The 23,528-nt window shown below is 40.2% G+C and overlaps 3 protein-coding genes across 3 annotated transcripts; 2 read left to right on the forward strand and 1 right to left on the reverse strand.

The window, feature by feature from the left end:
* The first annotated feature begins 1,972 nt into the window (after window positions 1-1,972).
* On the forward strand, window positions 1,973-8,003 carry entpd4 (ectonucleoside triphosphate diphosphohydrolase 4). The gene is made up of 12 exons (XM_079222730.1): window positions 1,973-2,084; window positions 2,204-2,401; window positions 2,485-2,690; window positions 2,900-3,050; window positions 3,240-3,343; window positions 3,643-3,702; window positions 3,869-3,999; window positions 5,076-5,242; window positions 5,340-5,664; window positions 5,825-5,910; window positions 6,007-6,168; window positions 6,876-8,003. Exons 1-12 carry the CDS (start codon window positions 2,077-2,079, stop codon window positions 7,096-7,098), a joined length of 1,821 nt encoding a protein of 606 aa, XP_079078856.1. The 5' UTR covers window positions 1,973-2,076; the 3' UTR covers window positions 7,099-8,003.
* Window positions 8,004-13,070: 5,067 nt separating this feature from the next.
* Window positions 13,071-15,539, forward strand: slc25a37 (solute carrier family 25 member 37). Its single transcript, XM_079223032.1, has 3 exons — window positions 13,071-13,299; window positions 13,583-13,639; window positions 14,442-15,539. The coding sequence occupies exons 1-3, from the start codon at window positions 13,077-13,079 to the stop codon at window positions 14,969-14,971; spliced, it is 810 nt and encodes a 269-aa protein (XP_079079158.1). The 5' UTR covers window positions 13,071-13,076; the 3' UTR covers window positions 14,972-15,539.
* A 6,900-nt stretch (window positions 15,540-22,439) lies between these two features.
* On the reverse strand, window positions 22,440-23,353 carry nkx3-1 (NK3 homeobox 1; the record flags this gene model as incomplete). The annotated part of the gene is made up of 2 exons (XM_079221668.1): window positions 22,440-22,840; window positions 23,170-23,353. The coding sequence occupies 2 exons, from the start codon at window positions 23,351-23,353 to the stop codon at window positions 22,440-22,442; spliced, it is 585 nt and encodes a 194-aa protein (XP_079077794.1).
* Window positions 23,354-23,528: the final 175 nt, after the last annotated feature.

Raw genomic sequence — 23,528 nt, forward strand, 5'->3', positions numbered from 1 at the left:
TGTATACACTTTTGTTTTCTTCTAAAAATAAGTGTAGTAATTTCTGCACTATTTTATACCAGCACATCTGTATTCTAAAATGAACCAGGACATTAATCCAGTCAGTTTTAGTTAGTTATCTACACTAAGACTCAATAGTTCCTTTTGTTGAGCTTTTAACAAGGCTGTCTTTCTGTCATTCAGATGCTAATACATCTGTATTTCCTAGCAGGTTAAATTTAATTTAATTTAAATATGAATTTGATAAAGGTCTTTATGTAAACCATGACCAATAACTACTACTTCCTAATAACTCATCTTCTTTGTCTATCTCTTTGTCTAAAGTTTCTCCTATGAGCACAGCCAAATGAAGCCGGTCATGTCCTGGATGTCCCTGAGAAGGGTGCTCAAGTGTCTCCTGACTGGTTCTCCTTTACTGGAGAAGCTCTCGCTGGTCTCCCTGCCCTGCACTCTAAACTGCGTTTTACAGGATGCACTGCACGTATTGGACTTGGACCAGTATCTCTTTGCAGATTCCACGAACTCACCTCCCATGCCACTTGGACGGGTACAGCGTATTGACCTGCCGCGCACTGATGTGGAGATGATAACAGTGAGAAGTTTAATGCAACGGAGCGAGAGACTCAATTATGTAGATGTAAGTTACTGCTGGCGGATCAGTCAGCTTGAGTGGTTGAACTGCGAGGCGTCCAGTAAAGTCCAAGTTGTCTGGTTGTAGTGAAGAGATGAGCAGCTTCCAATACAGGAGCAACACTGGTGAAGGTGGATCAATCGTGCTTTAAATTATTCAGATAAAAATACAATCCACACCTTTCACCATGTCAATTACATTCGTATCACAGCTTGTATGAGTACAACTCTAGAAATGTTGTTATTTTTAGTCCTATTATATGCTAAACATTGATTTAACTTTTTTTTTTTCACTGACAAACTGCAATATGTTCTTAATGCTTGTCTCAAATCCAAACATGTTATTCCTGTAGGGCCTTGAATGAATTGTAGTTTCTCTATTGTGTTTTAAATAAATATTTTTGACTATACTGTTTTTAGGTAATGGGTGAATTGAACACGCAACATGTATCAAAATACGTGAGGTTGTATGCGTGAGGTTGTGTAGTGTCCTTTCGGTACACTATACAAGTAAAACATCCCAAGATATTTCTAGTAATAAATTTTGTTTATCTTCTTAAACTATATTTGTCTCAATGCTGAATATTTGACTGACTGATTTATCAAGTCGTTTTCTCCTGGTTCACATTCCAACCAGTAGGTGACAGTAATGCGCCGTAGTACTTGTTGCAATCCGCGATGAAAAGAAAACGAAGAACAATAATAATGAGGGAAGGGGCGGTTCAGGCTGCCCTGCTGCATTCGGTTCCTCAACTTCTTATCCGGGCAACGTGGAGTCAAAATCAAACGCACCGTGGCCGCGACAACCACGTCACTCACCGGAGACCTGCCACATACGGTCTCAGCATTATATTACCCAGCGGTTAGCATTTGGGGGCACCGAAATGTAACGTTTTTCCAGAAAAGGGGGCGACTTCCATATGTTTGCTAGTAAGTATGAAACGATTAAAAGGCCACGGACATATGACTTCACTGTGTTGACACTGACATGGTGTGAAATCCTGCTCCTTTAGCTAAATCCTACAGCCGAACACGTCACGTTACGTCAACGTAGCTATCCACAGAAGTCTGTAAACGTTGGTTAACGTTACTATTTTATTTTTGCAATGGTGTTCCCCTGTCGTCCTTTCAATTTGGCTCGATTTTAATTCGTTTAAAACCGCCCGTTACAGCAGCGATACGTAGCAATATATCCCAACAGATTAGTGATGTAACCCAATATATCACTAGTCCCTGCGTTTCGTCCAACGTTAGGCTGTTTTCTCATTCAAGACCTCTGAAGTTACCTTACATATGTTTAAATGTTCAATCTTTTGCCCTGAAAGGTCATGATGACAAGTGTGGGACATGGGATGGAGCCGAGGAACAAGCCAAGCTCCGATCTGCAGCATCCTGATTCTTGATTTACAATTTAAGTACACTAACAAGTAGAAGACGATCTACATCATGGGAAGGTTGGTTTGCTGTCATTTATGGGGATGTGGATTGTTTCGTGAACTCGTATCATATCTCCTATCTGGGGTAATTGTAGATATACGTCGCTCAAGCTCTCCTCTCTTACATCTGTTGACAGGATCAGCTTCTCCTGCCTTTTCCCAGCACCGTGGCATTTCAGCCTCTCGTCCCAGGTTCTTCCTCGGCTCCTGGTACCTTCCCTCAGACAGCTGCTCTTCATCGGCCTGGTGCTCTGCCTCATTGGACTGCTCTACCTGCTGCTTGTCACTGGAAAGGGGCACGCCAGCTGGATCAGAGAGGAAAATCACTTCCACAGGTAAGCTGCTCAACATCTGCTCAGTGTATATATTATGATGGACACAGGCAATATTGTCCTAACAATTTTCTGTTGTTCAAAAGGCACTTGGCAAAGGTGAATGATGTGGATGCAACAGATACAAGCAACCCCAACCTGAACTATGGCCTGGTGGTGGACTGTGGCAGCAGTGGCTCCAGGGTATTTGTGTACTGTTGGCCTCGGCATAATGGTAATCCCCATGAACTGCTGGACATTCGGCAAATGAGAGATCAACACCGCAAGCCAGTGGTCATGAAGATCAAACCAGGTAAGATACGCCTGGCTGAACGCCTTGCTTGGTTTCTCGTTAATCAATACGGTATTTAAAGGAGAGGACGTGTGCATTATTTAATAATTAGCACTGTTTGTTTAAAGATTATCAATTGATGAAAGATAATGTAAATCAAATCCTTACATTCTAGCTTGTTGTTTACCCACTATGAGATATCTTTTTGGTCCGTGTGTTTTTCCTTTTAGGTATCTCTGAATTGGCTAAAACACCTGAGAAAGCCAGTGACTATATCTATCCACTGCTGAGCTTTGCATCCCAACATATTCCTAAAAATAAGCACCAAGAAACTCCCTTGTACATCCTGTGCACAGCCGGAATGAGAATCCTTCCTGAAAGGTAGAGTCTGGCTTAATGAGCATAATCTCATAATGTTACCCACACTACTTCCAGAAGCCCCAGATATGAATATAGTTGCAAGAAATTTATTCAGCCGGTCTAAACAATGTTGCACCTAAAAGAGAGAAGCATTAATGTTATACATGCCATATATCTTATGAGGCTGTTTTTGTGATTGTTTAATCTCAGTCAACAAGAAGCACTTCTTGAGGATCTGCGGACTGACATCCCAGTCCACTTCAACTTCCTCTTCTCCGATTCCCATGTGGAAGTGATTTCTGGAAAACAGGAAGGTACAGAAAAGGGATAATATAATTATATGGGAATGAAAATGAGTATGCTGAGCTAAAATGTATTGTAGTGCGACTGCTTTATTTCGATTGAGGACTTTATCAAACATTTTGATTGTAGCATATTCAATATGATGCCATAGTTTTGATTCACCACGTCATTGACCTTGAAAGATTTTCAAGGTAAATTAACATGGGAAACAAATTATCATTGATAGGCCCTGATTTTAAAGTAGCGCAAGATTGAAGAGGCTGGTAAAAGTGTATATATTAACATAACAGTTTGTAATCATTTGCTTTAGGTGTCTATGCATGGATTGGAATAAACTTTGTCCTCGGAAGGTTTAACCATGTGCACAATGGTAAGGACCCAAGCAAGTAGTATTTCAACAGTATCCCCTTTTTTTTTTAAGTGAATTGTTTCGTCTGCCACACTATCAAATATGTTGTAGCACAGTAGTATAACATTCTTTTACATGATATCCCTGCTCTGCCTGACTATCGCCTCTCCGCTGTCAATCTTTCAAGATGGCGAAGCTGTAGTGGAGGTTCATGTCCCAGGCAGCGATCAGCAGGAGGCGCTGATGAGGAAAAGGACTGCCGGTGTCCTGGACATGGGCGGTGTCTCCACACAGATCGCATATGAAGTTCCGAAAACTGTAAGCTTTGCTTCTCCACAGCAGGTTATTATTACACACAACCAATTCTGTTTTTGTGCTGTCTTTGTTTTTTGTCACTCACCCTTTGTTCTTCTCCCTCCTTTCAACCTCTGTCATTCCCTGGTTAAACCCTCTGTGCACCATTTTTGTCCCGTGGAGATGGTCTGCTCTCCATTCATCACTATTGAAGGCATATGTAAGCCTGTTGCATGACTCCATAGCAGGATCTTTGAACTGAAAACATTGAGTCATATACGTAGTGACCATCAAATACGATGGAGGTTGCCCATGTCGAGTTTTCGTTTGTGTTGTTAGTGATTTACGTACATAAGCAGGCTTAGCATACACTAATTATCATTTTTGCTCTCGTTGGGCCTCATTCACCAATATCTTTTTTTCCTTAAATTTGCTCTTGAGAAGGTTTCCAAGAAAAGTCAGATTAATGATGTGTTCTTTAACCACAGAAATGTTTGCATCTGTGTTCTTATAATGTTCTCATGCATTTAATGAGTGTTCCATTTAATCTTAATTAGCAAAGGTAAACGCCCTGCCAATCCCCAGAAAAGGGACGTGTGCATACACAGAAATAAAAAGTCTAAAGAGGGTGGACCACAGGACTCCTTATTTATTTTCAAAAGACCTTAATGATTTGTAAAATACAGTGGACTGTCATCTATGAGAGGTTTCCACTTTAATTCAAATACTTATTTAAATATTTTAGAGTAATTTATATTCTATATTATTCTGTAGGATTGAAGAAAAGTTATTTTGCACAAATATGTCAGCACTCAAATGTACGCAAGTGTGCTCTTGATTGTGCGTAGACGCATAGTTATCAAATAAGAAAACATTGGTGAATGTGTGTAAATGGGTTTTAAGAAGATATTTCTTCTGACGAACAGTTGATGGATGAGGCCCAGTGTATTTTCTTTACACCACATGATGCTCGATTTGAATTTTCACCACATCTTGTCGGATAGTTTCAGCTTCTATTAAATGCGAAATATTAATATTTGTTTTTACTAAATATTAATATTATGAGTGTGTCATCAGGCTGATTTTTCCTTGTTCCCTAGGAGGAAGTTGCCAAGAATTTACTGGCTGAGTTCAACTTGGGGTGTGATGCACATCGCACAGAGCATGTTTATCGCGTTTATGTGTCCACCTTCCTGGGTTTTGGAGGAAATGCAGCACGGCAAAGATATGAGGAGAGTGTCATTAGAAATACTGGCACTCGAAACAAGTGAGAGCCACAGCCATCTTTTTTTTGTTTTGTAAATGACTATACCAGTCAGTACAGAGTATTATGTGTACTTACACTGTATTACTGATTTCTGCAGGCTGTTGGGTAAGAATATGGGTGAGACGGCAGAGTCTCCCCTCCCGGACCCTTGTCTACCTGAAGACCTGCAGGATGAAATTGGTCCATCCACACAGAAGCTGTATCTGCGAGGCACAGGAGACTTTGACCAGTGTAGACAGATTCTCCAGCCGTTCCTCAACCGCACCAATGAGACGCTAACCTCCCTCAGCGGCATCTACCAGCCATCCATCGACTACATCAACAGTCAGTTCTACGGGTTCTCTGAGTTCTACTACTGCACAGAGGATGTGCTGCGCATGGGAGGGGATTATAACGCTTCCAAATATGCCCAGGCTGCCAAGGTATATCCTACATAGAAATATCAGATCTTCTCTCACGAAGCATGCCAGATAAACCCTCAATACGTTACTTGTTATTCCCTAATTATTTGAGAGCAACGACTGTTACGGTCTTGTTTATTGATATCTTACCACTAGAAACTCTCTCATTTACCATTTATAGAGTTACTGTTCCACCCAGTGGAAGACTCTGAGGGAGCGCTTTGACTCTGGCTTGTATGCCTCCCATGCTGACCATCACAGACTAAAGTAAGTGACACAGGATTATCAAACTGCTCTAATTTACAGGGTTGTTCATTACAGAACAAAGGATTGTTTACCACGGTTTTATTTTCATGCCTGCAGGTACCAGTGTTTTAAATCAGCATGGATGTATGAAGTATTGCACTCAGGCTTCTCTTTCCCAGCCAATTATACAAACCTGAGGACTGCCCTATTGGTCTATGATAAGGAGGTCCAATGGACTCTTGGCGCTATTCTTTACAGAACACGGTTTCTGCCTTTGAGGTAAGATGGATCTTCTCTCACATTTTCCTCGTTTGTCACTTTACTGATAACACTTTAGTAATGAGTAATGATTGTAATGTAATGATTGTTAATAACCTGTTCTTGCTTAAAAAAAATGTGTTGGAATGATTGTCTAATATTCAGAGCTATCTTTGACAATAACACATTCTAATTTTAAACATGAGTGGAGAATTTAAATAATGATGGGTACCCAGGATTTGTTTGTGATGGGCTTAGCGCCAATATGACTGAGAAGGTGTCTTTCTACTGCATTTAGCAGCCGGAGGTACTTTAAGCTAAAGCTGAGGAAGGTTGCTGGTCTCAAGCATATGCTAACTGTGAAACAAAACTCTGTCAAAGCCTATAATTAATGACAAATGATATATTAACCCGAACGACAAAAACTATTAGAGGGATTATCCAACAAAACCGGTATCTGTCAATCTCATGATCTTGGTGACTCATTAATGAACTATTGGGTCCTGATCCAGCTTACTTTGTAAAAGATTGGGTTTGGTAGGTTTGATTCTTATCACATGTTCCTCTGCATACATTTAAAGCATGCTTCCAAGAATCTATATCAAGTCAAACCTTCTCTGGTCTTAACATATAATGAACAGCGCCCTGAACTGAATTTGTCTATACACAGTATTTCTTTTTTCAAAGCAGGTCTAAAATGTTTCTATGCTTTTGTTTGTCTCTTCCAGGGACATCCCTCAGGAAAGTCTGAAAGGAGTGCATTCTCACTGGCGGCACAGCTTCTCCTTTGTCAACAACCACTACTTATTCCTGGCTTGTTTCTTCGTTGTGGTGTTGTCTATTATGCTGTACTTACTGCGACTCCGCCGCATCCATCGGCGCAACACCCCTTCCTCTATGCCGTGGTTGGAGGAGGGCCTTGGCTCACCCACACTCGCTATCAACCTCTAAACTTTTTAGAGCCTAAAGTCTGGAAAGCATGTCTGACTTTCTAAAGCCGATCTAATTTTCCCTCTGAGAACATCTGCTTGTTCGGTGCGCTTTTGAAGTCTGCTGCCCTGAAAACCCTTCTACGAGTTGAAACAGAGATGCTACTGAGAATTGGGCATATAGGAAGATTATACATGAGTCTTCAGGCTTACCTGAACCATGGCAATATTTTTGTTAAAGTTCTTTAAGAATGACATGTCTTTTTTAGACATTCTTGCGTGGTCTTGTCTCCAGGTGTCTTTTTTTATTTTGAAATTAAGACAAACATAACGGTACTTTGTTCACTATCAACTCATCCACACCCAAATTAAAATATACTCTATACTTTGAATTTCACCAAGTTGGAAACCTTGGACATTTGCCTTTCTTTCTGCCTTTTATGTCTATGATCACATCTTTTTTCTTTTTTTTTTTATAGTTGGTAAATGGTACATGCACTCGCTATTTTTTTACAGGAACCTCAAATGCAATGCAAATTATAATTGGTGGAAGGAGCACTTGAGATGCACTTCCAAGCTGGAATGTTTTTTTTTGTGCGTCTCTCAAATTGTGATGCCTCAACAAGACAATTAGCCTTTAAGAGCTGTACTAGTGCAATACATGTCTTGTCACTGTTGGGGAACTCTCCAAAACATGTCTTTTCTTTTGTCAAGAGTATCGATCTCTCTTAAAGCCCTGCTGAAATTCTTTTGGTGGGTCATCTGACTTTAAAGTTGGATAGCTTTGCATATATTTATGTTGGACTTCATTTTCAGAAGCCGTCGTATCACTGCTGTGAGGAGATTGTAAATGAGTGCACATGCCCCATTATTTATAAGAAAATCGTCTATAGGGAAATGTTTGCACAGATGGAATGCGAAATAAGTGTTGTCACATTACAATTCAGTAATAAAGTTTTTATGGTATATTTGTCTGGCTGTTTATTTCTTGAGGAAGAGATCCGACTAATCCAACGGTGTCTGTATTTTATTGCAGTGGATCTGAAACTAGTGGTTCTTAAAGATTAATGTATTTTACTTTGAGTTTAAAAGCTACTATGGAGCATCAATCAAATGTAGTAATCTGTCACTGCTGTGGCAATTTTATAATCCCACTCTGACAATGAGGAACGAGACAAATCTCTTACAGTATTATATCGTCACACTTGTAATGACCACAGGACAAGTATTAGGTTGAAATGTGGACTCCGATGGGAATTAGGTCTCTCAGTTTGGTTTAGACATACAAAATGAGAGATGTGTTGTTAGGATGGAAATTGGGCAAATGCCATAATAATAACGTGAGGGTCGTCAGGTGTGGAATATAATTACAATTGCTGAACAAATGTCTTCATCAAGGCTACTTACAGTGTTCAGTTTTGCCATAACTGATGAAAAAGTTTCCACTAAAAAATAACCATGAATGGAGCCTTCCAGGTTCCCATCATCCAGCACTTAATGCATACTGTGTGAGAGCAGAGTTTGATTAACTCTGCATGTGGGGACACACACTAGACCATCCTGTGCGGTCTCCACCAAATTATATTAGTAGCCTTAATAGTCTTCATTTATTACAACTTCTACAGAAAAATAACTTTGGTCCATTATAAATCTGTATATTATTGCACTTACAGATTGAAACTTGGATTGGGAGTTACTTTTATTGTAAACATGTTCACAGTTCTTATGATACAAGTGCTTGGCTGACCATTTGCTCGTTATATTATACGTCTGAATTAGAATTTAGACTGGTCCAAATAAAGTAACAATGTAATTGTATCAATTAACTCTTTAAGTGTGTTAAATTATGTATGAAGATGAAGTGGTCCTGACTATACTACTTTGCTTCTGCATATTTAAAAGGTGGAGGTTGGCAGTCTTCCAGCTCTGAATGTAGTTTTCCTACTAAACATGTGTATACTAGCTGTAACAACACTGCTCAAACAAATGTCTCTTGAAGATTCAAGGCTCCTGTAACGCTGAGTCATTGATATGTCACACTGCTTGGCCAACACGCCCCCAGTGACACTGAAGTCGTCTTTGTGCTTCAGCCAATGGAAAGTGACACAGCATCGTTTGACATATCATTTACAAATCAAATAAACCTATTGAAGAAACAAAGGGTCATATCTCTCTATTATGTGTAAAACTAAAAGTGGATGGACAGAACCAATCAATCTTTATTCTGTCAAATCAGCTGATTATCTGAGTATCATCTTATCTACGAGTTAGAAAGTGTGATAACAAAGACCCAATTCTTATCAAGGAACTGAAATTAAAGCATGGATGTGGTTGGACGGGAAGTATGTAGAAATGAAGTGTGCGGATCAGAATGTACAAATGTAAGAGTTACAGGCGAGAAGAGGGTGTGACGCATTTCAGATAATTGTACGAAGTTACTTGGCAAGTCTTTGATATTTTATTTACAATACATATCAGTTGGTAAACTATGATGCAATGTTCTTTATTAAATAATCAGACAATATACATAGTAGTAAGAATGGGATTCACTTCAATCAACAACAGCATTAAATAAACGCTTATATGTTAATGATTCAGTAAATATAATCCAATATATTATTAATTTGACTCTCTGGAACGGGGCCTTTCTACATAATGAGCACTTTGCCAATAATACATATTTGCTGTCATATGTATGTACTGTACTTTTGCAAAACTATGCTACCACAAGTAGCCTGTGGGTCTGCATATTACGTTCACTACTGGTACGACCATATTCAGAGCGAGGGAAAGTTAGAGATACGTTCTTATTAAAAAAGGACAGCTGTACGATTTCTCTTTAGTAATGACACAGACAGATGTTGCGTGATAAGGAGACCAACCCTACTAATCTATCCAAGAAGGAACACTGCGATTACACTTTTGTCAAACCCATTCAAACCCAGAGACAAGCAGGGATGCACAGCAGCGCAGTGAAGTGTCAGAGGAATCTACCACGGAAACTTTTCATTGGCCGCCTCAGACGAAGAACCAAGAGTACGAAAAACGATTGGTCTGCGTTCACCGTAGCCACGCCCCCAGCGGTGGACGTCACACGGGCGCTGGAACTCCCGTAAGTAGAGATGATGTTGTGGTCGTCCACGCCGCCGACACCTCTCTGAGTGCGCGCTATCTTTTGCACAGGAGACCGAGAGGGAGAGAGCTCTCCACGCATGGAGCTGAGCTCAGACCCTGCGGTGGCCACACTGGAGATGTCGCAGGTTCCGAGCAAAGACGACGAGCCGTCGGATAGCGTCGGCGACTACGAGAGCTTGCCACCTCATGTCTCCGTGGCGACCCACATGACAGCCGGAGCCGTGGCGGGCATCCTGGAGCACACGGTGATGTACCCCGTGGATTCTGTCAAGGTAACGCGCGCGCACGCACGCCGCTCGCGCTCGTTCTGCCGCTGCGGCGGCTCGTTCACTTAACTCGCCTCAAAGCTCCGCTAACCCTAAAGACAGCTGGCTGTCGCGCTGCTAACGAACATTAGCCGTGAAACGTTCACCCTGCCCATCCTTAGTTAGCCTCGGCGGTAGCTAATTTAAGCACCGCAGTCTACTTCAACCGCACAAACTAGTTGAGCAAGGTGACGTTACTTAAACCGGAGTAAAAACACCACGTGTTACCGGAGCTAAACCGAGCCTCACTGGGTTTAGCCTGTGTAACGGTTAACTTTGCTAACATAGCAAGCTGAAGGTCCAGTGTCACCTTTATTTCCCTAAAGTCACATATTTAAGTTGTCGTCATTGTAATCGCGAGATCGTTTGGCTGTGTGAAAACGTTTCCAACCTATCCTGACGCCATATCCTAGGTTTGTTTAAGGTAATAAATGTCACAAAATGAGTTATCCAGACTTGCCCTACGCAGAACCTTCACTTGCCCTACAATATCCAAGCAGTGTGTATAAATAGCATGTGTATGTGCATAATATGAGCATATTTATTTATTCACAGCGGATTTACATTTATTTGGAGCTCATTATGGTTCAAACAAACCTCAACATTGGTTTAACGTCATTCATAGATTCATACCTCAGGCTCAAATTACTGAGGTAGATTTCCAATTGTTGGACCAGACTTGGTAATACAGATCACATGAGTTCATAAACAGAGGGATCCCTCCTAACTTAAGCACTTTTTATGTAGAGCAACTCGAAAAACACATTTTGTATCAATGAGTTCCATCAGCCTAACGTTGAAGTTCATGTTCAGCAACTGAATTATATGACTGGCTAGTTTTAAGCTTGTTAAAAATTGGCTTGTGTCTGCAGAGCAAATCACAAACGGTTGGTTTGAATGTGAACTTTGCCCCTACAATCCTCCTCTTCTGCTCAGTGGTTACAATGTAGTGTTGTTTTGATAATTTGGCATTCTGCGCTAACAACAATCTTGATGTGGCACAGACAACTGCATTAACATACTGCAAGAAAAACCACAACATTATGTCCTCTTTGTCTCAGTGTTACAGTCTTTCCAAATGAACCCATGTGCCTCTATTACACAAACCACTGCTGCTATTTCTTCTTGAAGTTTGCACAAGCACCTTTCAGCAGTACGTGCTTCTTTAGTTTAATCCATGTGTGTCCGGAGTTGACAGAAAACCTATTGTGAATGTAGTCAACACTTGAATTATCCATTTCTTTCCAAGTTGAGTTTGGCTAAGTGATTATTTGGTATCTTACAACAAGCTTGAGGTGAATTTAGCTGAATTTCGGTTTAATAAGACTTTAGTGGCTACTTGTAGCAATTTCAACTGAATGTTTCAAACTCTTTGTTTCAACCTCCCAGAAGTAAAATAATAAATAACACACACATCACGACTCGGGAGTGTCTTGTGCTCATGCAAGAAGGCGGATCTTATCGGCGTTGAGCACATTTGGGATCAGCCTCGCGCAGTGAAGGGTGTGTGTATGCTGTTGCTCTTCTGTTGTGTTGATTAGTAAACTGCCACTGAGCCTGGACTGTTGAAGATGTGTAATAGATAGGGGAGTTTCCTTTTTTAGTATTATGCTTCAATGATTGTATAAGGTGGACAATGATAAAGATGACATGTTTATATTCAGACCGTGCACATGTTTCACATGAGTACTGTTAAAAAAATGTTGTAAATGTTAATTTGCAAGTAAATCATAAACAAAGAAAACATATTCTGTTGAGAACTTAATGATGATCTTATCTGCATGCTTGCTCTAAAGTTGGACCTGACGTCACACCAATGTATCCACTTTGTCACGCATTGTTGATATAGCTTTTGAGTTTTAAGCTTTTGGTTATGGAAGACGTACCTATTTTAACTCTTAAATGAGATGTATTTTATCATCAAGTAAAGGACAGTCCTGTGATACAGTTTGAACTGCCTCTGGCTGGCTTTCTATTCACCCAGAATAATTTACCCTTCAGATTATCTTGAAAAATCACAATATATTCCCTCTGCCTTCAAAAGAACAATGTGATTTGTAGTGCATAAATTCAGTTACGCAACCTTAAAATATAAACTGTGCTACCAAGTACTGTGTGCCCCAAGTACCAAAATCAAAAGGAAATGAAATAGATATGTTGTTGTTAATCCAAAGGAAGGAAACATGCAGAAGAAGATAGATGTAGCCTATCTCTTGAGCCAGCCCCAAATCTCTTTGCAAATAAAAACATGCTTTGTGGTGTCCAGATAACTTGGCATGGCTGAGTCAAACAAAGAGCTGCCACAGCCTCCCACACCAGCCTTGAGAGAGACACGCATCACTCAGTCAGGACCTCACTGCTGCCAAGTACACTTAATGTCAGAACAATGTGACGGCATGAGTGGGAACAATGCATCAATACTCATTTGGCGTACAGGTGCACACTTTACAGCCACTTAGAGTCACATTCACACAGAGCCCCGGCTTTAGTTCTTTAGCTATTGATGAACAATGGTTTAAAAATCTCTTTTCTTTTCTTTTTTTTTTTTTTTCAGACAAGGATGCAGAGCCTGCAGCCAGACCCAAATGCACAGTACAGGGGTGTGTATCAGGCTCTGAAAAGGATCATCCAGACAGAGGGCATCTTCAGACCGCTCAGGGGCCTCAACATCACCATGATGGGAGCGGGACCCGCACATGCGCTCTACTTTGCCTGCTATGAACGGGTCAAACGTTCACTAAGTGACATCATTCAGAGTGGAGGCAACAGCCATTTAGCCAATGGTACATTCTCCCACGTCTCAACACAGATCTTTTGATTGTCATACTAACAGATTTCACTACAAGGCCCGGAGGAGGAGAGTTAGGATAAAATATTTGAATGCCATACCTTGTTTACATAAGGAGTTATAAAGCCATATTTGAAGTATGAACAATTCAAACATGCTGGGACATACAGTGTGTTTTAGCATTTAAATAGCATGAAAAATGTGTAAATCACCCCAATCGCTACTACAAATGTGAAATATTGTTAAAATTCTTGTAAAGATATGTTAATGTCTTACAGGTTTGGCGGGTAGTGTGGCCACTGTTCTCCATGATGCAGTCATGAACCCAGCTGAAGGTAAGACTTTTTTTTTGCACCATTTAATGGCAAAGGTTGCTCAACCTTTATGATTTTCCCTATTGTCAACAAATCCTATGAAAATAACCTTCAATGAATGAGACTAGTATTATCTGTGTTTCTAATACCCCATAGATTAGATTAGATATTTCTTTATTAGTCCCGAAGTGGGGGAATTTGCAGGATTACAGCAGCAAACAGGGTAAAGTGCACACAAGAAACATAGTGAAAAATCAAAATAAGTACTATGAGAGGGTGGGAGGTGTTGTTCATCGGGGATGATAGCTTAGCCATTAGGAGAGCATTTACCCCTGTGGAAGTCCACCACCAGCTCTTTGGTTTTACCAGATTTGATGTGGAGGCGGTTCCGCTGGCACCATCCTATAAAGTCCTGGTTTAGTTCCCTGTACTCCCTGTCATCAACGGTGGAGATGAGGCCGACGATTACAGAGTCGTCAGAACTTTTGCAGGTGACAGTTATCAGAGTTGTGTTTGAAGTCTGAGGTGTATATGGTGAAGAGGAATGGAGCCAGAACGGTTCCTTGTGGGTGGGAGGTCACACAAACAAACGGATTCATTTTTTGTTTTCATTGACGGGAATTAAAAATATAAAATAATCCCAGCCATATCCTTTAAAATAAGTGGGCCATCGACTCACTCACCTTTGTGTCCCCTCATTCTGCAAAAGGAACTTTTTCAAGATCATTACTTGAAGTGCAAAGTATAAAGTTGTATAGAATGCATATGAAAGGTATGTGATGAATCATGCTAACACGGTTACTTGTGTCTTTCCTTGGCTCAGTGGTAAAGCAGAGGATGCAAATGTACAACTCGCCATATCGAGGACTTTTGGACTGTCTCCAAACCATAACGCGTACTGAGGGTTTGGGAGCCTTCTATCGCAGCTACAGCACGCAGCTGACCATGAACATCCCTTTCCAGGCCGTTCACTTCATCACCTATGAGCTGATGCAGGAACAGTTAAACCCTCACAGACTTTACCACCCTGGCAGCCACATAGTGTCGGGAGCAGCAGCGGGAGCCATTTCCGCAGCAATAACCACTCCACTCGACGTTTGTAAAACTCTGCTTAACACACAAGAGAATGTAGCGCTGAACTCCATGAACATCAGCGGCCACTTATCGGGGATGGCTAATACCATCAGGACAGTGTACCGGCTTGGTGGTCTAGCGGCCTTTTTCAAAGGGGCCCAAGCTCGGATTATATACCAGATGCCCTCCACTGCCATCGCCTGGTCAGTGTACGAGTTCTTCAAGTACTTCCTGACGAAGCAGCAGTTGGAACAGGAGGCAGGACCTGGACCGATGTAATGGAAAGTGTGTCGGAGAAAACCACACCACTACTGGAACTGATGGAAGAAGACTCCAACCTGAAGCTGTGTGAGCTCACTGTGTGCTGTTTGAGGAAATAACATCAGTTGTTGTCTCACAGGGAAGTCGTCATGGTGGAGTGGCACACAATGGCTTTCCTTATTGTTCACTCACCTAAATCTGTGTGTTTTCAAGTTTAAGATGTTGCACAACCAGGAACAGAGAATAATATTGTTATAAGAACAGATACACATGGAAGAGTTGAGCGGTCATCACCTCACAAACACATGCACCAAACTCTCTTTTTTACATGTGGAGGTCGTAGAATTGAGTTGTCTTGAATGATGTTTATAGATCTTAATGTTGGAACTTTCTATTTATTTTGTTAGCTTTCAGAGGCTTATATTTTACTGATGTGGAGGAAACACAATGCTGTTTGTTTGCTTATTTCACTGTGTATTTATATTTAAAAAAAGTCATCACAACACAATCATCATTTTTCACTCCATTGTTCACAACAGTTGCACTTTTTAAGTGCCTCATGAATATTAAACAATGCTTCACCATTTTTTTCTTTTTGCCCTTTGGTTTTTGACACAAAATCTTAATTTCCTTGTTCATTTTTTCTAGCAGAATTCTAGTAAAGAAGCATTTTATTCTGATATAAGAGGAAGTCTTATCATGGCTCTTTGGCATGAGGTCAAAGTAGAACTTGCTTAATTGAGTTTTATTTGTTTTTCAATTATTGTCTTTGCACCACACTGGCAAAGGCCAGTCTGCAGCACTTCTATTTTTCTGTTATATAATTTTGCTTTAAATGCAAAATACCATATGTTCCTACTGAGAGACCCTCCTCGCCGTATCAAGGTGCGTAGGCAGTACTAGTCCAGTTATTTGCCTTGTTAAACCGAACATTGCTCCTGAATCGTGCCCAATAATAGTCCCATTTAAAGAATCATACCTGTTGTAGAAAGACGACAGCTTGTTTATATATATTCGGCTGAGGGTGAGACTATTTCTGAGAAACTGCATTCTATGAGTCCAAAGGTGGATCAAATAAGGCTGTTACTCAGGACGTCTCAACCTTGATATTCATTTGTACTGGTGTGATGTTTTGCGCTTGAGTGGCCTGTTTTGTTTATGTGTGTCATATTGACCTTGAACCTATATTAACTATTTTTAGAGTATGACTGAAACTTTTAGTGCACACTTTCTGTGATCCGTAACTTTAATTTCATTTTGAAACTGGGTGATCTCTTTGTTATGAGATCAGCTGGTGAGCAGGCAATGCTATTTCTTTTATTGTCACTCATCCTGTTGTAGTTTCACATTTCCTGTGTGCTCACTGCTCTCTCCAACCTCTTAAATATTTTCCTTTCAGTAGTCAAGACATTCCTCCAGATATTGATGTTATCCAACAAGCAGTTAGATTTATTTGTTTTTAATTATGGAGTTTTTTTTTTCTTTCCTTTTGTTAAAGTTCAGAAAGTTCATCAGATTCCAGTGGTCTCACAAACCCTCAGCAGATTATTTCTGCTTTTTCAGTGGGGGTAATTGTTACTATACCAAAGACATGCTTTGTATTCTATGCATCCTACTTTTAACCTGAGTATTTGCCTGCCGGCTTGAAATGTCATGTCAGAAAAGGATTTTCTGCCCTAAGCATTTCCATTTTCTTTTTTAAAATCTTTCATTGACTCCTAAAGTACTTGACAAAAAACAGTTGAAAAGTACAAATTGTATGGTATTTTGGAAGGTTTTCAATATGTTTGGAAAATGTCATGGTGACCTATTGTTTTTTGTAACTCATTTTTAGACTAACTACTTGTTTCAAAGTCAGTTGTAGAAGTGATTTCCATCTCACATGAAGGAGCTGCTTTCTCACCTTGAATATGAATGTGTCTCAATTAGCATAGATTCATGAACTCTTATTCTAAGCTAAGTGTAATCGCAGTTCACTGTGTTTGTTGCCCTTTGGGGCTACTGACAACTTCACTCCTGATATTTAGTGAATCATTTGATGAACAAAAGTAAAATGAAGCCAGTCAGATTAGTTTTTTTATTCATTGCATTATAATTGCTAACAGCTTTTCCACCCCCATCATTCCTTTTGGAATGTTGATTCATAATAGTAAATCAACATTCCCAAACTTTGTCAAAGTACTTTTAATGTGGTTCTAATGCTTACATTTTAAAGGAGACAGTAGAGCTGATATTCTAGATGGAGATTTTCATAATGTAGTTTTAGTACACAGAAATAATTGAAATGAGAGCTTGGCTGTTTTTTGAGAGATGGCCTTCTCCAGAACAGAATATTTACCATGCAAATATGAAATGATTGTCATAATGCTGCTACAGTATGTAACACTGGAGCTGAAATAAACATGCAAGTGAAGAATTACTTGTTTTTATGTGTTTTGTCTCTGAACTAAGTCAGTATTTGCTTTGAAATATTCTATGTCCGGTCTCAGAGTCCTTTATTCTTTCTCCATAAAAATCCATAAAAATCAAATCCCCAAGAGCTTTACAAGTTAATGGGGCTTTAGTTGAAACTACTACCTTTTCAGAGCAACTACATACATTTCTTCCTTTACAAGAAAAATGAGACAAGTGAGTCGAACTGCTTTTGAGACAAATTAGTTCTTATAACAAGTAAAATACAACATACAATACAACAAGTTTGAATTAGTATTAATTTAAAAGACTGAAAGCCATGAACATGAATGCAGTTATGACCTCTCCCTTTCTTTCTGCCTGCACTGATTAACTTGGGACACCTGTTTATGCCTTTACCAAGGTTATACACACACTCGTCACTCATTCATACATTCCACCCACTGCTGATGCTATTAGTCTCTCCACACACGTTTCTCATCTTTTGTTTATCTTGAATAGAAACATTCCATTTGCACTTTTACCCTCCATGTCACATTCATTGAGCCAGTTTGTGACAAATGATAAGAGGTTGAAAATGAAGACACATTTTGAGGTAAAATATTTAGAAATATAAACCAACCATAATTGATCATGAGGGGGAAATGGTCCACTTGGTGTTTTGCAGGATTTAGTGTTGATTGATTATCCAGAGTTGTTGGTACACATAACCTACACAGTCTACAGGAAAGAGAAGTTGTAGCTGAATTCTTTCAATGCCATTATCAGTGCTGTGAGCACCACACACCAAAATCCATTCACTTCAGTTGTTCGGCCAAAACTATCTGCCTAACTTAATACCAGTAAGTGAGAAAAGATGTTTCTTTGCAATTTGTGAGAATCAACCCTTTAGTTTAAAGTATATATCCTGCAGGAGTTACACAGCTCCAGCAGAGGGCAATGTAGTATAATTTACAGGTTGTCATCACAGACACACAGGGAACACTCCTCAAAGGTAGAGTTGATGTTGACTTGAAACTTCACTTTGTTTGGGTACACATGCTGATGTCATAATCAGTCCAGTGCTGTTGCACTCTTATAAGTACTGGCGATCACACAATACGCATGTGAATATCACATTGCTTTAAAAGTACAGGATTAGATGCATACACTTCAATCTTTGCACGTCCTCATTTACCTCATGTTGTTCACAGTAATTCTAAGGTTTTGCTCCTGAGTTTTATTTATTTAGCTGTTTAGGTGAATGCTCTATTCCACATGTGTATCCTACATGTAATGACATAAAAACAAGGCCAATCAGATGTTCTATTGAGATGGAGACAGTGCAGAGCTTTATTCCAAACCAGCATGCCTCAGAACACGTACACTTGCTGTGAGGTTGTTGTCCCTGATGTATTTAGTTTTCGCCCTTGTCCATGAGCAGGTTGTTTATCTGAAGTGCACAATGATCGCCCCCTCAGCCCATGCCTTCTCTCCTGGTCATACTGTTCCCTAATCATTTTAATCTGAAGTAAACTGTCCCACTTTATATCTTTATCCCACAGATAAGAACACTGGAAAATGACTCTTCTCTCTCTGTCTGCTAGTCTTCCTCCTGTTTCTCTCTCTCTCCCCCCCCCCCCCCCCCCCCCCCCCCCACTCCCCCACACCCCCCCCCCCCCCACACACACACACACACACTCCCCCACCCACACACACACACACACACACACACACTCAATGTTAACCATCGGATAAGCAGCAGTGTATCTGCTTATGGGAGAAGAAAAGCAGCTGCTCTACTGGTACCGTAACATGAGGGATCCAGTTACACTAACCAAGGAAGTTTACGAGTGTTCCCATGTGAAAAGATCAGGGCTGTTTTAAACCTCCTTATCAACTCCAACAAATTTGTCAGACAGTCACGGCATATTGGAGCAGTGACAAAGGCTGTCTTTGTGGTCGGGTTTAGTTTTTCTCCTCATCTGTTGTGAAGATCTGCTTGTTTTTCAAAGCATCTTTGGCCACCTTGAACAGCAAGACACAGGCTCCATGACCACACTGCACCTCACAATCAGATCCCTAAAAACTAAAAAGATCAACTCTTGAGAACTGAGACTTAACACTGTGTTTCTTGGCATTTACCTGCTTTATTCTCATATCCCAGAAAATCTCTATGTGGCTGTACTGGCAAAACCTATGATCCAATTATAGTGGAGCGAAGGCAGTAATGTTATACGCGCCTCCTTGCTGCTTTCATCATTTACTTGCCAAATCCAGTTAATCCAGGTGTGCACAGACATATTTAGAGACACTCCCTGAACCAGAGAGGGAAACAGACAAGAGGATGTTGTTTTTAAGTCTTCTGTGCTTGTGAATCAATGTACCGTGTCTCTTTGAGCCTGTGGAAGTGCAGGTTTTACAATGGCAAGTGCAAAAAAGAATAGTTCTCCTAACCTTCAGCTTCACCCTTCAACAAGCTCCTTTATCTGATGAGCGTGTTCGTGAACGGCCTGAGACACTGAGAGACGCTGAGAGATACTGTCAGATTTTCAATGCCGTCAAAACAGATGCTATCTGCCCTCTTCATGTCTAATTACCTGTTTACTCCAAGGACCTAGAATGAACGATGCTGTTGATAAGAATTCACTCGAAGGAAATCATTAAGATTAGTTTTGACAGTTGTATAGTACAATTTAGACTCATATAAATTTCGAGATTGGAAAATTGAGTTGATGAAAACTCTCAACAGTAAGATTTAAAAGGATAGAGGAATCACCACTTCAACAGTAAGGAATAAGAAAAACAATGTCATGACACATGTTGCCATAGGTATAAAACTAATCCCCATGAGGGCAGCAACTTCACAAAGTCAGACAGGTTACTGGCGGGAGATATCTCAAGTCTCCCTCTATCAATTCCATCAGTCCTCTGCCCACACTTTGGTTGTGTCACCACAAACTTACCCACCTTAAATATGTAACGCCCTAAATCATGCATGCCATCTTATCGGCTCTGTACTTATTCAGCCCAGCATGCTAACCTGCACGAAGTTCACTTCTTATTCACTTCTTCTTATTCACTTCTTCAGCCACATTGCTGCTATTCAGCTTTCACAAAGATAGTAAACAGAGTAGAACTCATCTTTGAAGAAATGATAGAAATCTTTTGTGGAAATATTTCACAATCTATAGTTAGTTCAAAAGGGCACACTTGACAATTATGAAGTTACTATTTCAGCAATACTCACCATAAATACTGGAGATACTGTGAAGGAGTGAAATGTCTTGCAGTCTTGATGCAATGCATCAAACTAATCGAACAATTTAAATGGAGATGTAATAGGTATGGATGATAAGCTGTCAGATGGCAGCATTTTGTGACGCATGACTTACAGTGAAGACTATTCTGTCAGAAATGTACCTTTTTCTTTGCATGTTTTATTTATACATTATAAATAACTTTAACCGCTATACACATAATGACTACCACTCAAAAACCATTAAGCCTGAAGGTTCAACCTTGTGATGAAGGAGGCAGCGACCATTTGATAACAAAAGAACACAACACTCTATATTCAACGCATCGATAATATCAGAACACTGTCAGATAAAAAGCATCTACCTGAGTCTCTATCTGGCAGGACAGCTCAAAAACATGTCATTCTGGCACACGCCTGCAGGTGGTTGATAGATGTCCCAAAAGCTAATGGCAAAATTGCCACGGGACCAGATGATACAGATGTTCCACAGTATAGAGCCCATGGGAGCATTACACATTGCACCATTGTGGCAATGCATTTAAAACTACGTGCAGCAATACTATCTCATGTAGAGAATCTATTTTTGGAAGAGGCAATACACTGCAACTCTGACAACATTATTATTTTTGTTTATTTTTTAAAGCCATAAGAAAAAGGTACATTTAAACATTTGGCCCGAGTAAACCTTGGTGAATAACCAACACTGACTGTCAGATGGCATTCCAATCACCTTCTCTCGCCCTTCATATGTCCCACAGTGGTAATCACAATTATTATCACATCCATGATCACGTGAAAAACTGGCGTCTTCTTCTCCAGTCTTTGATAAATACGCCATTTAACCAACCTTAAAACTTCCAATAATGTTAAGCTGCATGATCGTCTGGAAGTTATGACGTTGACGTGGTTCTTCTCATGTGTTCCTACAGTACTGTTTACTTGCTGTATGGTCTTAATAATAATAATCTGTCCCTGAAACTGCTATAATCGCTCCATGAACTTATCTGTTTATGATTTTTATTTCATTATCAAACGATAATTTTAAACTAGATGACTCAGACCTGAAATTGCAGTTTAGTTTCACAGCGTTTCTCATGCAGTTTATCTTCACATAATCAGGTCAGGAGCTCTTTAAAGGAATCAGATCTCATTTACAATATCACCCTCAGGCCTGTCTGGTCTTATCTTCTTATGTACAGTAGTTGTTCTGTATTATCACAGTTTAACTCCACATAGATGGTTTAAATGTCTCCCGTATGAATCACTCACATTGTCACTATTATCGTATGACTGTTAATATCCAGCTGCTTCACAGTTACCTACAAATAATTGTTCCCTTTATAGGTTGTTATAAATCCCCCAAAACATTTGATAAGCCAGCATTACCATTTACAAATATAAGTACTACATGTCTACAAAATGATTAAGGTTTGCTGAAAGTACAAATAGTTATGGGACAAATAAGCTAAAGGTCAACTTGCGCTTGTCTATAACTGAGGTACTGTACTGTTGTAACACAGAGCTTTCAAGAAAACAGTAATTTGATAATGAATTAATCAACAATGCTGCAACTGACATCAGTGATCAAATGTTTAATTCTACAAACCCACATCGTCTCCATTACCCAACCCTGTCATATTTCTTAAAGCATACAAAATTACAGAATGTGTATGAACAAAATAACTTCAGAGAGGGTACTTGTAACTCATGGGTTCAAAATGAATGCCCAAATAACAAATAATCAACTTTAATAGTGAACATAGAGCCTTAATATCAGGGATATTAAAAGTTGGTTTATAATTATAAATCATAGCTTCATACAAAATTTCACTGTCACCACAACGTGGGCCCCCAGGGGCCCCTGTAGTCCCACATGTAGGGTCTGCATTCGTAAGCTTTGCAGAAGGAGGTGATCAGTGATGATTGGACCAGCTCGTCTCTCAGGCCCAGGCCCTCTGCTTTGTACATGTCCTGACAGAACTCTGATGTTTGCTGCTTTCGTTTAGTCTTGTACCTGCGGTTCTGAAACCAGATTTTCACTTGGGTCTCGGTTAGTCTTAAGGTGCCGGCCAGGTGAGCCCTCTCTGGGGCAGACAGGTATTTCTGCTGGTTAAATTTCTTCTCCAGTTCAAGCACTTGGAGGTGTGTAAACGCAGCTCTGGAGCGCTTCTGTTTCGCCGAGGAGGAAAAACCGCTGGACTCTGAGGTGCTGGGACAGGATGTGTTCAGGGACCCTGTGAAGCACAGATGTGATCAAGTCATCAAGGGGGTAAAATACTCTGTAACAGTCAGCTTAGTGGAGTATACATGTCCGGATGTGGAGAGGTTTATGATAATCAAAAAGATAAACAGCCAATTAAACATGCTCTCAGATAAAAAAACAATTATTTTCCTTAAATATTTTTTTTTTATATACCATTGCCACAACTTGATGATACAGAGCTATTATGTATCTCACACAGATGTATGCCATCTTCTGAAACATTTCAAAATCTAATACACACACATCCATTGGGTCGTCTATCTATTACATTCCTGCGATTGAAAGTCTGCAGGATCTCACCTGTCTGCACTCCAAAGGGAGGGAAGAGTTGCTCTGACAACTTTTCAGATCCTTCTTTCCACTGTGAACATCTTTCCATCTTCTGTGAACAGCGTTTGCCATTAAATACTGTGCCGTCCTTAACGGAGAGGATGTCGTCTATGAGGAACGAGGTCACAGGTTTGACTGTGTCAGACATTTCCATCCAGTAATCCACAAATCAGAACCTCTCAGGGGCAGAGGGCTACAGCGAGGCACGTGGTGGAAGCAGTGTGTGTTCTCACACACTCACACGGTCTGAATTTATACAAGAACAGAGGCGGGTTTACTCCGACTGCACCGGCAAGTGAAGGAGGCGGGCCAACTACTGCAGCCAACTG

This window comes from Taurulus bubalis, assembly GCF_910589615.1.
Source record: "Taurulus bubalis genome assembly, chromosome: 8".
In the NCBI taxonomy this organism is placed as follows: Eukaryota; Metazoa; Chordata; class Actinopteri; order Perciformes; family Cottidae; genus Taurulus; species Taurulus bubalis.

Bases quoted from the DNA above. Each gene is read 5' to 3' on its own strand.
- entpd4 (XM_079222730.1), top strand. The intron at 2,691-2,899 runs GTAAGATACGCC...TTTTCCTTTTAG, and splicing joins GGTCATGAAGATCAAACCAG to GTATCTCTGAATTGGCTAAA. The intron at 3,344-3,642 runs GTACAGAAAAGG...CATTTGCTTTAG, and splicing joins GATTTCTGGAAAACAGGAAG to GTGTCTATGCATGGATTGGA.
- slc25a37 (XM_079223032.1), top strand. From the start codon at position 13,077: ATGCAGAGCCTGCAGCCAGACCCAAATGCACAGTACAGGGGTGTGTAT. The intron at 13,300-13,582 runs GTACATTCTCCC...AATGTCTTACAG, and splicing joins CAACAGCCATTTAGCCAATG to GTTTGGCGGGTAGTGTGGCC. The intron at 13,640-14,441 runs GTAAGACTTTTT...TCCTTGGCTCAG, and splicing joins AGTCATGAACCCAGCTGAAG to TGGTAAAGCAGAGGATGCAA.